The following is a 22,760-nucleotide window of genomic DNA, read 5'->3' on the forward strand; positions in this document are numbered from 1 at the left end:
TGGGCCCCTCATATTAATTTCTTTGAGGTCATCTACCAAGCTCTCATAGACACCCATTAGAATACTGAGATGACGCCTAATTTCTAGATACTCTCTGCACCTGTCACACACAAAGACATCCTCCTTGGCTAGATCATGCATTGGAGAATTGCCCCCCTCAGTTCTCCCCGAGTCACAGCACTCCTGCCACTTTGTGCCCATTGCTTTGCTGCTCTAGTCTGGGGCATGATATTTTAAATTAATAAGATCAATAAATTTAATTAATTAATTGTCAATACTACACTATCTAATATAATCCTAAACGCAGTGATGTGTATTACGCTATATAATTTTACATTAGAGCTACCTAGCTACCACAATTAAAATTTTGAATTCCCTACCACTCTATACAAAAACAATGGCTGCAAGATTCGAACGAAACAACGGTTTTACGTATATTAAGTAGTAATCTACAAAAACTCTTTATCAAAATTAAAAATAAAAATAACCAGCCTAACTAGAACTATAAAACTACATATAAAGTACAATATAAAATAACAATTAGGTAAATAAATTAAGGATTCCTTCGTATAGCATAGCTTAATTTTCAGCACTCACTTCATAGTAATCTGCTTGGTTTGATGAAACTTATAATAGGTACATAGCAGTTATGAAATCAGTATATAACATACTTTGCATGTTCTTCTCTTTCCACTAAAGCTAACTGAGGACGGTTTCAAAAGTCGCTTGTGTGCAGCTATTAGCTTTTATCTCGTTTTAATTTTTAATACATGAATTTAATAAGACAACTATAGAATGGAATGTGCACTTTCCTTTCTTAGGCAAATTTTAACATGTTTTAAAGCTCATAATTTTTAAATTTTTTAAAATTCATAATTACACTAAGTTACAGATAGCTAATAATTGGAATTTAAAAGTTTTATAACTACTATGTACCTGTTATAAGTTTCATCAAACCAAGCGAATTATTATGAGGTGAGGTGAGTGCTGAAAATTAAGCGATGCTATGCTTATGATCTAGCCATCTAGTTTATTTAAAAAAAAGTTTTTTCCCATGGTCAGTTCCCTTCCCACTTATTTCAATCAATCTGGGGCAGATTAAAGTCACCCATAATAAGACATTCACACCTGCTTGCCCATTCCAACTGCACATAAAGACTCTTGTGATATTCTTCACAATTTTTTTTTCTCACAATATTTTACTCATCCGAACAAAAAGGCAATACTGCACATCCACTATGACATCAACCTTCCCTTCTAACACAGCACTGACTGCAGTCATAAACAAACTGTAACTGAGAGTCACGAACATAAGAATGAATCAGGGGATCAGTTGGCGCTGAATGAGGTTGTGTATTCTGAGTTCTTGCATTTTCAGACTCTACTATAATAATATGTAAACAAGTAATTTCATGAGTTAGATCTAATTTTCTTGTCTTATATTAAATTAAGATTTCTTATATAAAATATTAAACTAAATTGTGAAATATTTTTTCTTTGAACCTCAGGCACTAATAAACAGTTTAGTTTATTAGTGCCTAAGTACATGTCTGCTTAAGCACATATCACTGTTACTGAATATTCTCATTAGTAATAAAATATTAAATCCATGCACCTTTATAGATTTTTTTATTTATAATTTACTTACCCCAGCAGCTGCCCAGGCATCATCTCGTCCTGCTTTCACTGATACAACCATTGCTGCAATCATGTAGAACAGCGTCCATGTAGCACAGTACAAGAGTTCCTAAAACAGAACATTGTTTTAAGAATTCTTTAATAGCAGAAATAATTAAGTGAATTAGTATTAACTGTAAGATATTTGAAATAAATGTTTATCTGTTTTGGTGTGGTTTTGGTGTAAATATATAATGCTAATGGAAAGTTTATAATGATAAATATTTATAAAATTCCAAGAAAATGTAAGCTGCATACTAGAGAATTTTGTAAGTATAGTTGAGTTTAATACACATATTCTTTTATTTTTTTATTAGTTTACTGTTGTTAGTGGTGTCACTGCATAAAGTACAAGGGGTGTTTGAAAAGTTTGTGGCCTGAGTATGAAAGGGTATTGGTATAGTGTTAAAATGTCTGTACTTAATGTATAACATTTCAAATAGTAACCCACCAAGTTTCATACAGTTTCAGTAATGTCTTTTTTTAATTACAGGTTCAAAAGTCAACAAAGTTGTGTGAATGAAGAAAGATGAGCAAATCGCTCACCATGCAGTCATCTGATATTTGGGGAAAAAAGAGACTAATGTCAAAGGACATTCATGAGGCTATGGTTACAACATCGGGGGAGGATGCCCCTTCCTATTCCATGGTTAAGAAATGGGCAGCAGAATTTAAATGACGTTGGGAGAGCCTGGAAGATGACCCCACTGTGGCAGACATGCAATGTCCATCAATCCAGAAGTTGCTGAGAGTGTGCAAGATCTGGTGATGAATGATTGACCAGTGACAGTTCAGTACATTGCCATCATCTTGGGCATCTCATTTGAATATGTGTGTGTGTCACATAACAATAGTGGTCTTTGCTATGAAAAAGTGTCAGCACAATGGGTTTCAAAGTAGATGACAGTAGATCAAAAATGCACAAGAGTTGTCAAGTCAAGTCAAGTGAACTTTTGCATTTTTTTCACACAGATCCAGAAAATTTCCTTGAAGGGGGATCCATCACTTTCAGCCAGAGACAAAGGAACAGTCCAAACAGTGGAAACACAGCTCTTCTCCCCCCTCCAAAGAAAGCCAAGTTGATTCCATCTGCTGGCAAGGTGATGGCACTAACTTTTTGGGATGCTGAAGAAATGTTGCTAGTAGATTACCTTCAGAAAGGCTAGGTAATTTCCTAGGGCTATACTGCATGAGTGTGGCTTTGAAAACTTGGACCATCCCCTATATTCACTATTCAAATAACAAACTTTTCAAATGCCCCCAGTATTAAAATAAAATGGCTGTTGTTAGCATTAGCATTAGCATTAGTAGAGGCATATGATGCAAGAAAGCAAGCTTTATGCAGCATCAGCCTAAAAAAAAAAAAAAAAACCTCTCCATTCATTCCGAATGCCTGTCCAGCTCATCCTTAAATTTATTTAGGCTATCAACTTCCACAACAAAAGATGGAAGTATGTTCCGCCAATCAACTACCCGCTGGCTAAAGGCAAATTTCTGCACATCTATTCTACAACTGTCTTTCCTCAATTTGAAACTGTGCACCCTCAGGTTCTTAATCTGAGCAAGAGGAAGAATCCCATCAGCATTCAGCTTGCTCAACCCATTCAAGGCCTTATATACCTCAATCAGATCAGCTCGCAGGTGCCTACTCTCCAGGTGCTGCAATTTGCAAAACTTAAGCCTTTCTTGGTAATAGCACCCCTTTGTTCCCCTCACCAATCTTGTTGCCCTTCTTTGTACTCGTTCTAGCAATTCTACATCCTTCCTAAAATGAGGCCTCCAGACCTGTACACAGTACAGGTTTGTTTATCAAAGAAGAAAAATTTATGTATTTATTTTAACAAGCATTATTAAACTAAAGTGGCTTTAAATTAGAGTATGAGAAGTAACTTTAAAGGATGTAACTCATTGCACCACAGAAATATCATACACTAATGACTCAAAGCCTGACCCTCTCTTATGACATCAGAATATGTGGAAGTGACACACACACATGCACACTCAGAAGGTTTGTATCCTATAATTCTACTTTGATAAGGGAAATTATCTGACAAAATATCAAAAAGTAAAACAGGAAAAAGCTGGTGCCAGTCATGGGTCTCCAATTTGAAGTTGGAATTTGTTATCTAGAACAAGTCATTACAGCACTACCATCTTGGGGGTACCAGTAGTAAAAGGTGATGACAGTGTTTCTACTTTGACATGGCAGCAAAAGAGGGATGTTTCCATATTAGGGAGAAGCAGTTGTAAAAAAATAATGTTTCATTGTAGTCAACAATGGCAAAATGTTGTAAGTTAACAAGTATTTACATGTATATGGAATTTGTAGAATACTGTATGGTGTTCTGTATGCATATAAGTTTGTTGACTGCAACATTTAGCTAGGTCCATTTTTCGTTTTAATTTCTGGAGAGTATCATATGGAAGTGTTCTACATACTATATTGAGGTAAACTTCTCTTATTATTTTACAAATACTGTAATGTATATAATTAGATGGGCTGAGAGGTGGCAAATGAAGTTTAACATTGACAAATGTAAAGTACTACATATGGGAAACAGCAACCTCAGAGCAACGTATCAACTCTGTGGTACTACACTGACAGTGGTAGAGAATGAAAGGGACCTGGGGGTGGTTGTGCAGGCAGATATGAAGTTCTCTGAGCTGTGCAGACGGGCTGCAAGAGTAGCTCATGGTGTATTGTCAATGATATATAGGAATTTTTCTAGCAGGGATAAGGAGGTGATTATTCCCTTGTATAAGGCAATGGTCAGGCCACACCTAGAGTACTGTATACAGGCCTGGAGGCCTCATTTCAAGAAGGATGTAGAGCTGCTGGAATGAGTACAGAGAAGGGCAACAAGATTAGTGAATGGAACAAAGGGGTGCTCTTACGAAGAAAGGCTTAAGTTTTGCGAATTACAGTGTCTGGAGACTAGGCACCAGCGAGGTGATCTGATAGAGGTGTACAAAGCCTTGAATGGTTTGAGCATGCTCAATGCTGATGGGATTCTTCCTCTTGCTCAGAATAATCACCTGAGAGGGCATAAATTCAAATTGAGGAAAGACAGATGTAGGATAGATGTGCGGAAATTTGCCTTTAGCCAGCGGGTGGTTGGTAGGTGGAACAGACTTCCATCCCTTGTCTTGGAAGTTGATAGCCTAAATAAGTTTAAGGCTCAGCTGGACAGGTATTTCGAACGAACAGAGGGGTGAAGTGGAAGTGGTTATTTTTTATTTATTTATTTTACTTTATTTTTTTTTGGCTGATGCTGCATAAGCTTGCTTTCTTGCATCAAATGCCTCTACTAATGCTAATGCTAATTATCATGTCTGTATACTGTAATTAATTATGGGTGGATCACCTATTTTATAGGATGAACAATGCTAATTTCTGGGAGCAAAAATCATGCACCTAGACTGAGGATGAAGGTGTTAGAGGTACAAAAGTTAAGGGATATTTTCCATTAACATTATATCTGTTGCTTTCCTTAGTATACATAATATAATATCTTATACAGAGAATATATAAAAATATTCTAATTTTTTCTTATATAAGAAAATATGAGAATGTTTTTCTACCGTGGAAGTTTCTAGCATTTCAATATAAGTAGCAGTGAGCTAATAAATCCCGAAATATAACACTGCACCCTGCAATGGTCCACCTGTGCAAGATATCTAATTGTGAGGCTTAGCAATCTGCAAAACTAAACCCCCTCTCTCTCTCGTTGTCTCTCTCCCTCTCTTGTTGTATTTCTTTCCTGTACACATTGTACTTACCATATTAAAATTCTGTATTCAGTATATCAGAATGACTTGCTTCAGATATTCTTCCTTGCCTGCTTCTTATTATGTTGGCATTCATTGATTTAACTAATGATTTAAATTTATCTCAATTTTATCAAATTTATTAACTATACTTGAATAAACATGTAGAGAGTCTGTATTTTTATATTTTCTGTAATGCTAACACACACATATATCATGTAGTTTAGGAAGTGCTCATCCCAAGAATATTCCAATTGGATATTTGATTCATGCTATAGGGCAATTCAAAATTTGCACAATCCAGAAATTGAATAATTATGAGATGTATAAATTGGGAATCGTCCTGTAGTCATACAACCAGTTCCAGTTCTCAATGTGTTAGTATTATAAGATTCCCCAAGCAGGCTGCGCATTGTGAATTTGTGTGTGCCTAATGTAGGGCAACTTCTGAATGCCAAGTCAACTCTGCCAGCAGGCTGTGTACTACCTCCTCTCCTCACTACTTTCCAGTTTATTGTGATCAAATTGAATGGTTCAGGGTAGTGCAAGAATTGAATGTACTCCTGCTTTTGGCTGCCACTGAAGTCTATGTTATCTTCCTAAGCTTGAAGTTTTTTTGTTGATGACACTGTCTCAGTATCATAAATAGACATTACAAAAAGGAGAGAAATAAAATTTTCCTCAAGAATGGTCTATATAGGATAACTGGATATGTTTTTCCAGGTGCATTTAAGAATCTGGGATTCTGAACGAATATGTGGATTCCAGAAAATATAAATATTTATGTATTTTAAAATGATCTTCACACTTTTAATTTTTACTAAATTTAACTTCAAAAGCCAGAATTTCTTTCTTTATTTTATTTTATTTTTTGCTAAGATATTCTATGTGACTTTTGAAAGTGAGTTTCAAGTCTAAAAAAGATTCCAAGAAATTTAAATTTCAGAAATAATGCACTTTGAGGATGGTCTTGGATAAGAACTAGCAGAACAGAGATCTTGGCATTAGTCAAATTTGATGTACTGGGGTCTCAGTTATAGAGTGTCAGGTTAAGGAGAGTAAAATAAATTATTATTATTATTATTATTAGCTATATGGTGCAAGGAAGCCTGAGGCTTATGCTGCACCAGCCAAAAAACAATTCCCGAGTTACCTTAAGAGAGAGAGAGAGAGAGAGAGAGAGAGAGAGAGAGAGAGAGAGAGAGAGAGAGAGTCATAAGTAAAAGGAAATCACCAAGGAAGAGAAGATATCCAGCTCAGGACCCTGGGTGTGCCAAGCCCATACCCACCATATGTGAGCCCCTGGGGTTAGGATATTAAAGTTTGGAACAGTAAAAGAAACTTTTATTGCCTCATCAGCCAATACTGATGGGAATTTCCAGTTTGTTCGAGTCTAAGTGACTCTAACACTGACAGTGGTAGAGAATGAAAAGGACCTGGGAGTAATTGTGCAGGCAGATATGAAGTTTTCTGAGCAGTGAAGAAGGGCTGCAAGAGTAGCTCATGGTGTCTTGTCAATGATATACAGGAATTTTTCTAGCAGGGATAAGGAGGTGATTATCCCCTTGTATAAGGCAATGGTCAAGCAACACCTTGAATACTGTATACAGGTCTGGAGGCCTCATTTTAAGATAGAGCTGTTGGAACGAGTACAGAGAAAGGCAATAAGATTAGTGAATGGAACAAATGGTTGCTCTTACAAAGAAAGGCTTAAGTTTTGCAAATTACAGTGTCTGGAGACTAGGCACCAGCGAGGTGATCTGATAGAGGTGTATAAAGCCTTGAATGGTTTGAGCATGCTCAATGCTGATGGGATTCTTCCACTTGCTCAGAATAATCACCTCAGAGGGCATAAATTCAAATTGAGGAAAGACAGATATAGGATAGATGTACGGAAATTTGCCTTTAGCCAGCGGGTAGTTGGTTGGTGGAACAGACTTCCATCCCTTGTTGTGGAAGTTGATAGCCTAAATAAATTTAAGGCTCAGCTGGACAGGTATTTCAAATGAACGGAGGTGTGAAATGGGAGTGTTTTTCTTCTTGCATCATATGCCTCTACTAATGCCAATGCTAAGTGAAGAGGGCATCATTTGCATATGAGAGAAAGCCATACTTTTATTTAAAAAAAAGAGGAGCTATTTACTAAAGGTATTAATTAAATAGGCACCTGCAAAGTGATCTGATTGAGGTGTATAAGGCCTTGAATAGGTTGAGCAGACTCAATGCTGATGAGATCCTTCCCCTTGCTCAGATTACAAACCTGAGGGGGGCATAAATTCATATTGTGGAAGGACAGTTGTAGAATAGGTGTTCAGAAATTTGCCTTTAGCCAGTGGGTGGTTGGTTGCTTTAACAAACTTCCATCTGTCATTGTGGAAGTTGATAGCTTAAATAAATTCAAGGAACTGGACAAAGGAAAATTTGTGAAGATCTGTTCTACAACTGTTCTTCTTCAATTTGAAATTATGACCCCTCAGGTTTGGTGATGCTGTATAAGTTTGTTTTCTTGCATAAAATGGTTCTACTAATGCTGATTTCACTGCCTTCTTTTAATAAAAGTTTTCTTAAAAAAAAAAAAAAAAAAGGTAGTAGTAGTAGTAGCAACAATTGATCTTCAAATTTGAAACAAAATATTTTTCTTTGATTAGAATGAGTTTAATGAAGGACATAAGGACATTTGAATAGAAAAAAATAGTTTAAGTATAGAAAGGTAAGAATTAATGGTAAAGGACAAGAACAAGGATGTTCATCTATTGATTCCAAATGATAATTCCTGTTGATAATGTTGAATATTTCAGCATCTAAGCACACAAATGTGCTTTGATGCTTCTCCTAAGGGAGAAATTTTTTTTTTTTTTCATTTCAAAATGAAATACTTATTGGCCTAATTTCAGTGAAATTGGGCCAATAAGTATAACATCAAAAATCAATCTGATGGACAGATATATTTGTTTGTTTTAGGCAAGGGAATGTGGTTGTTCCTTCTTTCGAAATCACTAAGTTCCTCCATTGGACAATTAAAATTGTCTGTCCAAAGTAGGAACCCATCCTTCGGTTGATCATGAATTTGAGGACAGCAATGCAACAATAAGAAGTATTGTTGCAAGACTGCTCCAAGACTAGAATAACTGGGTAACTGATTTATAATAGCAGTCTACAGACACTGATTTTCCTTGGGGATACCAATCATGCTAAAACATTGGCATTTACCTCAGCGTTTTTTCATTCTCTGCCATCCTGAGTGGCAGAACACCATACCACACAGTTGGTATGTTTCTCTGGGGTTACTTCTACTCGTATGCAGTACTTTGCATTTGTCGATGTTAAACTTCAGTTGCCACTTCTCAGCCATCTGCCCAACTTTTCTAGATCCTGTTTCAGTAGCATACTGTCATTGCTATTTAACCTTGCCAACGTTTGTATCATCTGCAAACATCAACATTCAGGATCCACAACAAAATTTCAAAATTATTTTTTCCTTTCAAATTATGGACACAACAATTTTCTCATGAACTGAAAGGTTTACAAATATGAAAGAACATGTAGAAATATTTAAAATGTTTTATAATATTTCTGAATTAAAAAAAATGGTCAGGTGATGATTTATTAAATCATTTACATATTAAGTTAAGTGACATTGATCGTAATGAATCCGATATTGATGGTTTAGTATTATCTGAAGAAATTAGAGAGTAAGTCAAAATATATTAAAGACAATGTTATTCCATTTGAATTTTTACAATATATTTTTAAAATCGATTTTACAGATACTTTTGCAAATGTAGCGGTTGTATTAAGAATTTTTCTAACTACCAGTTTTCTTGCCTCAGGTGAACAATGTCTCAACAATGACACTCTAATTTGGCAATAATTTCATTGGAAAATGATCTTTTGGAACAAATAAACATAAATGAAATAATTAATAAATTTACACATCTTAAAGCACGGAAACATTAATTTGCATAATTTTTTTAACTTTATAATTTTCCTTTTATTTTATTATTGTGGGTATGATTACTGTGATTTAGAATTTAAAGTTTGTTTCCAGAATTTCAGAATGATTTTGTTATTTTTTTTGTTGTTCCATTATATTATATGTGAGATATGTTGTAATTATTTTCTTTTTAAATATATGAATAATAATTATTTATGCCTCATTTTATTTTTTAATCAAAATATTTTGGGGCGGCAAATTTCATTTTGCTTACTGGCAGCACATAGGGTCACAGCAGCCCTGCATAAACCAAGAAAAAAGTATTATGACCCCCAGGGCTCACATCTGGTGAGTATGGGCTTGGCACACCCAGGGTCCTGAGCTGGATATCATCATTCTTCTCTTTCTTGGTGGTTCCCTTCTACTTTTGACTCTCTCTCAGGGTAACTCAAAATTTTTTTGGCTGGTGCAGCATAAGCCTCAGGCTTCCTTGCACCATATGGCTAATAATAATAATAAAACATTTCTATGCTCTGCCACATTATTCATTCATTCCTCCAACCAGTGCATGCCAACAAACGTATCCAGTGCTTCAGCTGCAATATACAGTACACAGATAGCCTATGTGATATATATGAAAGAAATGAATAATTACTGCATTTGTATTGGTCTGATTTTAATAAAATTTGGGATGACTCAACAAATCTTTCTAAAAGGCCCAAATATAAATTTCATGAAAATCTATTCACTAAGTGCCCAGTTATTATGTGTGGATGGATAGACAAAGAAATAAAAAATATTCGATAAAAATCTTAATGAATAAAAAATTTCATTAAAATTTCTATTTTAATGAAATTTTACTGCTTGACAAATTTTTTTAAAAGGGCCAAATATAAAATTTCATCAAAATCCACCTGCTAGGAGTCGAATTGTTAGTGAACGGTCGCTATAAAGACAACAGATGCATTTATGCATATATATGCTGCCATGCATAAGTAAGGGCAGGAATGCCAAAATTTAATTGTTCATCTTGTATACAAAAGCATTTGGGCATGGTATCATTTTTTAAATATACCTTTTACAAGAAAACACACTGGAAACAATGTTTTTCAATCACATTATTTTTTGATAAAAAATATGCAAATGAGGGGGGATTAGGTAAGTAGTCTCAAACACAAGGCCATACACTGGTGCCCGAGTATGAAAAATTGAGCTAATTGTAAGAGGGAGCATATACTTTCCTTGTTTCCTTTAAGAGTGGAATAACAATAAAAAAATTAGAAATTAAAATTCAGAAGTGTGTGTGTGTGTGTGTGTGTGTGTGTGTGTGTGTGTGTGTGTGTGTGTGTGTGTGTGTGTGTGTGTGTGTGTGTGTGTGTGTGTGTGTGTGTGTGCGTGCAGAATCCCAAAGGTTATTGCAAATCATTCCAATCTGAAGCTGAAGTGCTGGAATTTTTTTTTACCTAGGACAAGCTGTTATGTCACTGCCCTCTTGGCAATGCAATGTTGCCTTCACAGCAAAAGAGGCAGTGGTATATCAGCCTATGGTGCAAGTGGTGTAGCTGCATTAGAGCCTATAACTCTGGAAGGGGGGGTACTAAAAGAGAAAAATGACCTTGATGGTCAACCGAGAAACATTACATCAGGGTCCCAAGCACATGATATGCCACTAGAAAGTGCATATAGCTTACGGAAGTGTTCTACGTACTATATTGAGGTAAACTTCTCTTATTATTTTACAAATATTGATATTAATGTAGAACATATTGAACATTACAACTCTGGTTCATACTATCTAATACATTACAGTATACAGACATGATATACTGAAGCCCCTTGTCGCTTTAGCAGCTCTGGTTCAAATTCTAAGCAATCAACCACTGGGCTCTGGAAAAGTATTCTTATATCTCTGACAGTATTAAATCCACCTCTTCCTAAGTGTTAAGGTAGCTAAGGTCATAAGAAATCAGTACCTAGAATAAAGTGCATATATTCTGTGCAAGGGTACATGCATGAGGGTAAAACCAAAGTTTTCATGAGGGAAAGAACTGGATGGGATTTTAAAAGGTTTTTTTTTTTTTTTTTTTTTTGCATATACAGAAAAATTCCATTTTCTTACATCATTTGGCCATTTTAATACTAATACTAACCCCCCCCCCCCTGCCCAGTGACTTCACTGGAAAGTGTCTGCATCTTCCACACAGCTTGGACTTTGTTACCTTATCTCCTCCACATTTTTGTTCTTGTTTATACTCTGACATGACCACCAGGTCAGTGGAGTTTACAATAAATTATCAATACAAACATTAGTTGTATTTAGCAGTCACAGGCTTGAAATCTGGTCCACTCAAAGAGAGTATGCTACTGCACTTTTGCCCCTGACTATTCGGCTATGTCAGACCTTGTACTATATGCAGGACACTAAGACGTGAGCTGATAGGAAAGTTAATTCCAGATGACCAACTATTTTCAGGAGTACATCTGTAGATGATTATACAATAAAACCTGTGGTTCCTTTTTTTTTTTTTTTTTGATGCACTGATATCCCTATATTTATGTTTCACTTGAGTCGATACACACTGTAATGAAAAAGGGTATCCAATTATGATGCCAAAAGCAATTGAAAGACTTTTTACAACAATGATATAATTTGTATACATTGGGAGAAGTGGTGCCTAAACAGCCATCATTGTTTTGAGAAACATTGTATTTCTGTTTGGCAAACAAATGAATCTGTTTTCATTTGGGCTATCTTTTCATGTAATATCACAAGGTATATCAGTTAGATTTCTTGTTCCATAAATCAGAAAAACAGATATTTAGATAATGCTGCAAAAACATATCATTTATCCCAACAGATCTCATGATACCATCAGATCTGTTGTGATAAATGAAAAAGATAAAAAATCAATCATTATTATAAAGTTTTGGTATAACATTGTATTAGTATAATTAAATAACAATTAAACAGAACAGATACCTACTATTCCAAGCCATGGGAAAAAACGTAGCTTCTCAATGATATGGAAGAAGTAAAAGATAAGAAGCAATAAAGTGACAGTGAGCCCCGTAGAGCCCACAAAATTGTACCAGTTATTATTAGAGCAGTAGGTACAACTGGAAGCCATGATGCAGATCATTCCAGCTATATTATTCAACTATAAAAAAAAATTAAATTACATGTAGCAATATAAAATATAAAAATGATATAAAAAATATATTAAATTTCAATGTTAATATATGATGTATTATTATATATATATAAACATCATATATTATAATTTATTATATATATATACTTATATATTTTCTATTATTACAATGAAATAATCCCATTATTATGGATTGTTAGGAATGTGCTATTGATATGTGGCATTAATGTTATTGTTACAATTATCAATTAGACATTATAGGTACATGATTTGAACTTTGTTTTATTATGGATCCAATTTAGTGGAGCAGATGGAGGTATAATATGGTGAATTTCAGGCATTTTTAGCCTAATGGTGCTAACAAATTTTAGACCTGTTAGTGGCAACATATATGCCTATATTTAAATGACTTAGTCTTCTATAATCTTAATCTTATAATGTTAAATATATAGTAATCTAGACACTTAAATCTAACCTACTTAAAATTAACAAAAAGAAAGCAATAGGAAAAGAAAAATAGAAAGAGAATGAGGAAAAAGAGAAAATCCATCGATTCACATGGGCATCTCTCTTCTACTCACCAGATAGACAGCCAAATGAAATGAATAACTGATGTATACCCATTTCTGTTGTCAAAATAACAGTTTTACTAATTTTGATTAATCTCATATTTAGTATGGCCAAATATAAATTTTTTGTGTTCATAATTTGAGACTGAATGCTAATTTTTTACTTTTAATATATAACTGGTATTTGAACCCAAAGCTCTATGAGTATGCATTACATAATCCAAAAATACATATACAGCATGTTTCAAAAGTGATGGTCAATAATTTAAAGGTGAACTGTACAGACTACAATAAGCAAAAAAAGCCTAGTAAACATGGGTCCTTAAGTGAATTGTTTTCGAGATATTGCACATTTCTAGTTGGGATCCACCACTGACTTGTTTGTTTAGGTTAGGTTATGCTCATTCTCTCCCTTTCCCCTTTCTCAATGCTCTGAGGTGTAGCAGGCTTGTTATTGTTTGTTATTTGGTTTTTAGGAACATTAGCAACTAAGGCCATATTGCTCCAGGGATATGCAGTGGTCATTCCCTGACCTTTCCGCATCCTCCGTATTTGGTGGTGACGGGCTTGAACTCCGGTCTAATCAAGAAGCGTGTGCTGGTGTAGCAGGCATACTAGTACTTGTCAAAGGATAGTCAACATGGAAACAAAGTTTCCATGTTGGATAGTCAACATGCACTTCATGTTGGTAAAGCCAATGGCATTGGTAAAGCCAATGGCAGTGCACTCAACGCTGCATGTTTGTACCAAGAAGCATTTTCCTGCCAAAGGCAGCCCAACAGGTGCACATCAATGCCTTAGAGAACGTGGGGCTTTCCTCAACATAACACCTGATGTTGAGGAAAGGGTGTTAGAATAAAACAAAATTCAGGAATTTTGACAAGGAGGGTTGCTCTGCAAGAATGTGTACTGAGTCATAGCAGTGTGTGTGAATTTTACATTGCCAATTACTGTACTCCTACCATATCCAGCATGTACAAGGTCTCAGCAATATAGACTGCCCTCCCAGAGTGAACTTCTGCTAGTGGATGCAACAAAAGTGTGTCCTCAACCCCCAATTTTTAAACAAAATTTTGTTCACTGACGAAGCTGGGTTCACTCATGATGGTGTTTTTAATTTTCATAACTGTCATGTTTCGTCCGACGAAAATCCTAACGCAATTCACGAGTCACAACATCAGCAACGTTTCTCATTGAATGTCTGGGCAGGACTACTAGGAGACCATCTAATTGGACCACACTTTCTGCCAAACAGGCTAACCAGAGAGCTGTACCTTCAATTACTGCAGAATGTTCTTCCAGACCTCCTTGATGATGATAATGTTCCACTTCAGCAATGCCAGAATATGTGGTTTATGCATGATGGTGCACCGGCACATTTTTCTCGAGTTTGGACTCAGTATCTAACTAGAAGGTATGGTCAATGGTGGATAGGTAGAGGTGGGCCTGTAATATGGCCTCCCAGATCACCAGACTTAAATCCTATGGATTTTTTATATCTGGGGGTCATGTAAAAAGCTTGGTGTACACTTCTGACATTAACACAGTTGAGGAATTGCAGCGTTGGGTTGAAGGAGCTTTTCAGCAAATCAGAAATGACCCAGGAATGCCTGAGAAGATTCGCAACTCAATGCAGAGAAGACTATAAAGCTGCGTACGGATGCAAGGACAGCATTTTGAACACCTTTTGTAAAATCCTGTAACATGTAACATCTGTAAAATCCTGTGGTGTTGAAACCAAAAATTAAAAATGTATTATCTTATGTTTAATAAAACCACCCTTAGCAATGGATTGACAGCTTTTTGCTAAACTGGTGATCCTATAGTCAGTGGCGAATCTTAACAGAAATATGCATTATCTCGAAAATGGTTCATTTGTGGCCTGCTGTTCACTGGGACTTTTTTGCTTATTTTAGTTTGTGCTTTTCACCTTAAAATTATTGACCATCATTTTTGAAACACCCTGTATAGTTCAATAATGTTAACTTGAAAAAATAATGTTGCAACATATATTATCAGTATATAAGTTGATTGTCATTTCCTCAAGTAATGTCAGACTACTTCAGTTTCTGAGGACATTATGAGTACCTTGTTGACAATTTAGGAACCATACAGCCTCCGTAGCCGAGTGGGCAAGAGCGGGAGTGCAGTAGCACACGCTCTTTGAGTAGACCGGGGTTCAAGCCCCTGACTGCTGAATACGGTCGATCTGCCAACCCGCACTGGACCAGCGTGGCAGATTAGGGTCCATTTCCCTCAGCATGAATTGTTGAGGAGGCTTCCATCCTGCAGTGGGTTGATAATGGCTGCACTTTACTTTTTTTTACTTTACAGCCAACTTTATATTACTCTTTGTGCACTGTTAGTATAAAGATCAATATCAGAGTTCAGTGGAAGAAAAAATGTTGGGAGGTATAAATAACTTTATTCCTAGGTTCTTTAAACATGGCTAACAGGCTTGGAAAATTAGTAATTTCACCCCAATAATTTTAAATATGGGCTAATGGATTTCAAAATATCATCTTACTGTGGTGATATTTTCAAAACAAAATGAGCTAAGTGATGTAATGAGTGCTCTTGCCCCCCCTAGTTTTTGAATCACAGGCTAAGTAGTTTCATTCCTATGTTTTTAAAACACAGGTTAAGAGGTTTTAGAATTCTTCCTATGATTTGAAAACATTGTTTTGAACATGATTATATTGGAGCATCCATAACTTCACTGTTCTTGCTTTTATAATCAAGTGAACTGGCAATCGTTCAGCATTGTGTGGTGCCATATTACATAGTTTTTGTTAGCAGAAACTGGACAGAATGATAAATACTGTATATCTTGATAATTTGTCATTTCAACTGATTAGTTCTAATATAAACAGTGTATGTGCTTCTTTGCTAACCTAGTGGAACTTCTGGCACAGAGTTGTAAATTGTGTCATTTTAAATTCTTATAGCTAACCACTTTCTTCTCCCAATGATTAATTTTATTGTTTCTTTCTGTATGCCTATATTTTTCTTTTTTTGTTACACTTTTGCTTTGTATAGCATAACTACTTTCTGTTTTGTCTTTTGAGCCTCTCATGACAGCTGGTTTAATCCCTCACTGCAAAATCACTATGTTCTCAACGTGTAAGAGTGAGTTACTTCACGCTGGGCTCACTCCAAACAACTTATATGCTGCTCTTCTAGATTAACTTGAAAAGCTTAATATTCTAAGATGCCATAGAAGTAGCAAGCAGTGTTAAAACATGGAATTATTGGCTTTGGGAAAATGACAAGTCATTTTGAAGTCCTTTTAATGTTAAAATCTTATTGTAACTCTAAAATTTATAACTGATATTCTCATGTCTTAAAGAAAAACTATGTTAATGTCATGAAGTTAAACTTTAAATTCAATGGCAACTGTTAATCACTTAGAAATTTATGGAAATATTTCCATTATGGATCCTCTCTCTCTCTCTCTCTCTCTCTCTCTCTCTCTCTGTACTCCTACAATCTTTAAAAGTCCACAATCTCATGCTAGATAGCATTCAGTCAATTTATGTAAGTATTTTGTTCGTGAGTCTCAACTTTTCTTCTAAATTTTTTTAGAATGTCAGCAGAGTCAATAATAAATTATTAGATCTTAAAATTCTATCCTTGATAACTTTTTTGATGTCATTATTATTATTTATTATTATTATTACTATTAGCCATATGGTGCAAGGAAGCCCGAGGCTTATGCTGCACCAGCCAAAAAAAAAATTGCCCAAGTTACCCTGAGAGAGAGAGAGAGAGAATGTCAGAAGTAGAAAGGAATCACTAAGAAAGAGAAGAATGATGATATCCAGCTCAGGACTCTGGGTTGCCAAGCCCATACTCACCAGATATGAGCCCTGGGGTCATAATACTTTTTTTTTTATTGAGGTATAGCTAAAGAGTAATGAGCAATCATTTGTGACTGCTCATTACCCTTTAGCATCTTACTTCAATTGTAACTGCTTCTTTGAAACTAGAAAATGTAAGAGAGGTGGAATCGTGTTTATCCTTCTTAAGGATAACTTCAGAATCTTAAACAGCAAACAGTGCAGCTCTGAATATTTTAAACCCCTCAGTACTGCCTCCAGTTAAAAATAAATTTGTAAATTTAATCACCACCTAATTTCTACCTGCTGCTCTTTCTCCAGGTTTAATTATCCAGGCTTACTGCTTGGATAATTGGGGTCTTTAACCCATCACAATGCATCATTTTTATGGTGAATTTTACCTACCCTCATCTCAATATGACTTACAGCAAAATCTCATCACTAATTTTATCTCACTCTCTTCCCCCCTTCCTCACTCACAAGTTATTTTAATCTCCCCTCCCATGAGGATGTTGGTTTCTGTGCATAATTTTTACCACTGAATTTCATTGCATATTTTTACCTTTGATTTAGATCATGATTTTGAAATTTCTTCTGATCATATCCCTATAAAGAAAACTATCTGCTTTCCCCATGCTACTGTACTACCAAACAGTCACACTCTGAATATAAAAAACAGCGGTCTCATCTAAATTCCTCGACTCTATTAGATGTTTGCATTCTATCCTTGGCATATCCTTTCTGATTGTCCCATTGACTTGGCATGTGAGCTTTTATTCATCTGACTGAAACCAATAGCCAGAGATGCAGCCATCAAGTTAATAAAACCCTCTAGGCATGCCAAATTCTGGTGGACTAACTAACTCAGGGCAACCTCCATATCTAAGCAAAAAGCCTGTAGAAAATGGAAAAAAGTCTCATGACTCTGCTGATCAAAATGTCTGTGCACAATTAAGGCAAAAATTCAGTAAAGAAAAAGCATCATGTTTTATGGAGTCACCTTCATAATAAAAGGTGAGCCTGTTCTGCTTCTTCTTGTTAAGTTGGATTGAATCTTGATCTAAATAAATTGATAGATGCATGTGGAAAATTTTTGATCTCGATGCCTTTTTGATCTTCTGGATAACCATCAGCTGTCATTCAATATCTCTTCTTTTACACTTATGGCAAACAGCCTAATCAAAAGTATTAATTCTTTACCCCCCCCCACCCCTGTAATTCCATTGGCCAGAATGGAATATCCATTTTCATTACCAAAGTCTGTAGTACTTGAATCTGTCATGCACTTTGCTGATGTCTTCAAGAGTTGCTTTAATTCCTGCAATTTACCTCCTCAATTGTCTTCGGGAGATAAGTTGTAAGAATTAGCTGCATCATTCAGCCTATTCCAAAATGCCACGTCCATCACAAGTCAGTCATTGGAGGTTCATTGCCAAATCCTCTTCTCTTAAAAAATATGTGCAAAAGGCTATTTTTCCCATTATAACTAATCAAATCCCATTATAACTAATTATAACTAATCAAAGATCACGTTTGTGTACATGCATGCATGTGCACAAACGTGATCTTTCTGGGGGACCCCAGTCTACTGAAAACAAATAATATTCAGAGAGTATTAAAACAAACAAAAAAAGTCAGATTAACTTGGTCTATATTGACATCACTTTTGCTTTAGGCTCAATCAGAGCAATACATATAGGTGGGGATCTCTCATTTCAAATTCATTTAGGAATTTCTGAAAATTGCAATTTCTGAATGAACTTACAGTGAGACAGTAAATGGGCTGGTAGATGCTGCTCTTCTTCAGTTCTGCCCTCAGTTCTACAAAATTCTATTTGAATTTTAGCAAAGCATTTGACACATCCCAATAAAAGAGATTACTGCACAAGAGATCCTTAGGTGGACTGCAGGTCAGCTGCAGGACAGGAGGCAGAGGCTTGTAATTAATAAATACTCTTCAGATTGGGTTATGATTAGAAAAGGGGATTATTCAGAATTAGTGCTGAACTACTGTTGAGTCTGATCTTAAATGATATTAAAATTTGCAATTGGTATCAAGGTCAGGAAAGTGGTTAATGACCAGTACTAAGCAGTGTCCTTTAGAACAACTTTAATAGGGGTTGAGGAAATTAACTTGAGAATTAACAACCTCAAACTATTTATATACTTGAGGGATGAATTAAAAATGGTAGTGGCAGAATGGAATTTGGGGGATTGCAATACAGACAGACATGAAGTTCTCCATGCAGTGTTGATAGACAGGTGACAAGGAGTGCCCACATTGTCCTATTGATAATTTATTGAACAATTTCTTGTAAAAATAAGGCAGTCATAATCTCACTTATGAGGCAATTGTAAGACTGCACTTGGAATATTATGTTCAGGTGTGGAGACTACACCTACAAAAAAAAAAAAAAAAATACATTGATATTCTTGAAACAGTCCAAAGACGGGCAACAACAAATCTGTGAGGTTAGCAAAAGGAAGCCCATATGATCAGAGACATTGAATATGTGAGCCACAGAGGTTGAGCACTTAGGTATCTTAAAGGAGGGCTGATTAATGCTTAAAAGGTGGCTCTGGGAGATGACAGTAAAATGAATACAGGTAAAATTTTCAAAATTATAAATGATACTAGAACTAAGAAACATGAATTGAAATTATGGGGGGAAAAGTTACAGAGTAGATTGTAGGAAGTTTTCATTTAGCTGGTAGCTGTTAATTACTGGAATAAGTTACTTTAATGAGTGGTTGAGGCTAATAGCTTGGGTAAATTCAATGGTCAAACTGGATTGGTACTTATGTGAAGAGTGAATACGTGGGTAGTCCCCACCTCCTTTTAGCTGATGCAGCAAAATCTTGAGCTCCTTGCACCCTACGGCTAATTAATGGCATATTCAGAAATTTTGTTTGGGGGTTATTCATTCAGCTCCCTTAGCTCCTCCCCATGAGTGCAGCTGTGTAGCTAATACTAACCTATCCTTAGGATTCAATTCTCCATTTTATCAAATTCCATCAGCAATTTTAATCTTGGTAAAACTTGAAATCAAAACATCTGTGAATATCACATAAAAGGAATAATTCTGATCTTTCCCATTCTTAGTATTAGTGTCAGCTAGAATGAGTGGATGCACCATTTTTTCTAGGATTGTTCTGATTTTGGGTACAATGTCACTAAAATCTGTTGTGATGCTGTTTTTTCTGAATGAAATATATATATGTATATATAGCTAAATTTAGTGATATACAATTTTTCACTAAAAAGGCCTCTGTGGTCAGGAAATCTATCCATAATTGATGCCGCCAACTCTGACCAATTATAACTTTAAACATAGATAAAATTAAATTAGAAATAAAATAAATAAATAAATAAAATACATAAAATTGACTGTAAAATAAAATATAATTTAAAATACAATAAATCATATGAATATATTAAAATAATAAAAATATTATACATTAAAAGCGTTAAACTCGTACTACTCTAATACTGAAGCTTTCAGCAGTATCTGCTGCCTTTTTCAACATAAGTAGTGCTGCAATTCATTATAAAGTACTAAGCCTTCCCAGCAGACCCAGAGCATACTATGGTACCTGTGCATGCTCTGTTTCCTGTATGTCAGCACTGGAAGTGGCTCGGGGCTGTACGACCTTAAAATGCTCATCCCTATCCAGGATAACGGTCTGAAACATTACATTAATCCTACAACCCTTATCCCTATTCAGGCTATGATCACCCAAGGAACAAATCCTTAAGTTCTCCAGCCACTTCCGGTTCCAGAAACCCTCTACCTTATCTGTAATTACAGCTCCTTCGGCTTTTATCCCATGACCAGTTTTATTTATTTATTTTATTTGTAATTTAATTTTATTTATGTTTAAAGTTATAATTGGTCAGAGTTGGCGGCATCAGTTATGGATATACAAATTTGTTAATTCAGCATGGCAATTGAGATTTTAAATATATAGCAACAATACATGTACATTTTATAACATTGTTGAAGTGTAAGAATGCAATAAAGCATCAATATGATCAGATTTTCCACTGGCTCATATAACTATAAATTTTGTTTACTCATGTGCTTAAAATAATCATAATATGCAGAAGCTTTTTATAATTTATTATTATAAATTATAATTATAATTTATTGATAAAATGAAAAGCAAAATGTAAATTAGAACTCACTTAAAATGAAGAAAACATATAAGAAAAACAGGACCCATATTTTAATTTAAAAAAAAAAAAAAGCACATTTGTTTTTTGAATTATGTTTCGAGTGTACTGATACCTGACTTTTAGCAGTATACTGCAATGTTTCTTAATTTTATTTCTTTATTTTTTAATAATTATTGAAAATTTTGCAAATGTGTTTTTTGGGCAACAGATTTAATGAAAAAAGTATATTAATTATACTTAAATTTTCAGGAAACCTTTGGTAACATAAAATAATCTCTGTGAAATTTAAGTTCGTTTAGGCATTAATGAAACTTTGGCATTACTTACACAACACAAAAAAAAAAAAAAAAAAAAATCGATGAAACTTTGGCATTACTAACTCAATGAATTGAACAAATATATAGCTTTAGCATTGGGTCGCAAATGATGCAAGAAGGCAAGCTTATACATCATCAGCCAAAGAAAAAAAAAACATGACACCACCCATTTCACCTATTCATTCCTTTCAATAGTTTGTTTAGTTCTTCCTTGAATTTATTTAAACTATCAACTTCCACAACAACAGATGGAAGTTTGTTCTAACAATCAACCACCCATTAACTAAAGGAAGAATGAGACATCTAATATTGTTCATTCTTCCACACATCTATTCTGCAACCGTCGTTCCTCAATTTGAATATGTATCCCCTCGTGTGTGTAGTCTGAACAAGAAGAAGAAGAAGAAGAATCTCATCAGCATTCAAACCCTTAAAACCTCAAACAGATCATCTCACTCCCAGATGCTGCAATTTGCAGTGCAGAAATGAAGCTTTTCTTGGTGAGAGTACCCCTTCGTTACCCTCACCAATCTCTGTCCTTCTTCGTACTCATTCCAGCAGCCATATCCTTCCTAAAAGGAGACCTCCAAACCTGTATGCAGTACTCAAGATTTGGCCTGACCATTGCCTAATACCATGGGATAATCTCCTCCTTATCCCTGCTAGCAAAATTCCACTATATCATTGACAAAACTCTATGAGCTGCCCTGGGATCGTGTCTGCACTGCTCAGTGAATTTCATATCTGACTGCACAATTAACCCCAGGTCTTTTTCAATTTCTACTATCCTGAGTGTAGTACCACACAGTTGGTATGTTCCTCTGGGGGTTACTGCAATACTGCTACCCATATGCAGTACTTTGCATTTATCAATGTTGACCTTCAATTACCATTTCTCCGCCCATCTGCCTAACTTTTCTAGATCCTGTTGCATTACTATCATTAACCACCCTTCCAACCTTTGTATCATCTGCAAACTTGAACATAGAGCTTGATATGCTTTCATCGGTATCGTTGATAAATATAGAAAATAAAAATGGCTCCAACAACAAACCCTGGGAGGTTCCACTAATAACATTAGTCCATGAAGAGCAATGTCCATTGATTACCATTTTGTTTTCTCCAACTCAACCATCCCTTTATCAATAGCAGCAACTTGCCCTTAATGCCACAATGCTTCAATTTCTAAGGCAGCCTTTTACGTTTAATAGTATCAAAAGCTTCCTGAAATTCAAGTATATATCAAAATTAATTTTTGCATCCAGTTCCTTTGTGATGACCACATAGTTAACAATCAGACTGGTCAAACAAGATTTCTCCTTAACAA

At 35.2% G+C, this 22,760-nt stretch overlaps 1 protein-coding gene across 4 annotated transcripts in view; it reads right to left on the bottom strand.

The window, feature by feature from the left end:
* LOC150082454 (proteolipid protein 2-like) overlaps window positions 1-22,760 on the bottom strand; it is a 219,331-nt gene that overhangs the window by 43,098 nt on the left and 153,473 nt on the right. For all 4 annotated transcript variants that reach the window (XR_016547223.1, XM_090378628.1, XM_090378627.1 and 1 more), the window contains exons 3-4: window positions 12,364-12,537; window positions 1,649-1,747 (exon numbers count right to left, since the gene is read on the bottom strand). Coding sequence is in view for 3 of the 4 variants with exons in the window: in XM_090378628.1 (XP_090234754.1) it covers window positions 1,649-1,747; window positions 12,364-12,537 (273 nt within the window). In the remaining variant the exon portion in view is untranslated. The remainder of the gene's footprint in view (window positions 1-1,648; window positions 1,748-12,363; window positions 12,538-22,760) is intronic.

This window comes from Mastigoproctus giganteus, chromosome 7, assembly GCF_048544385.1.
Source record: "Mastigoproctus giganteus isolate SK-2022 chromosome 7, ASM4854438v1, whole genome shotgun sequence".
In the NCBI taxonomy this organism is placed as follows: Eukaryota; Metazoa; Arthropoda; class Arachnida; order Uropygi; family Thelyphonidae; genus Mastigoproctus; species Mastigoproctus giganteus.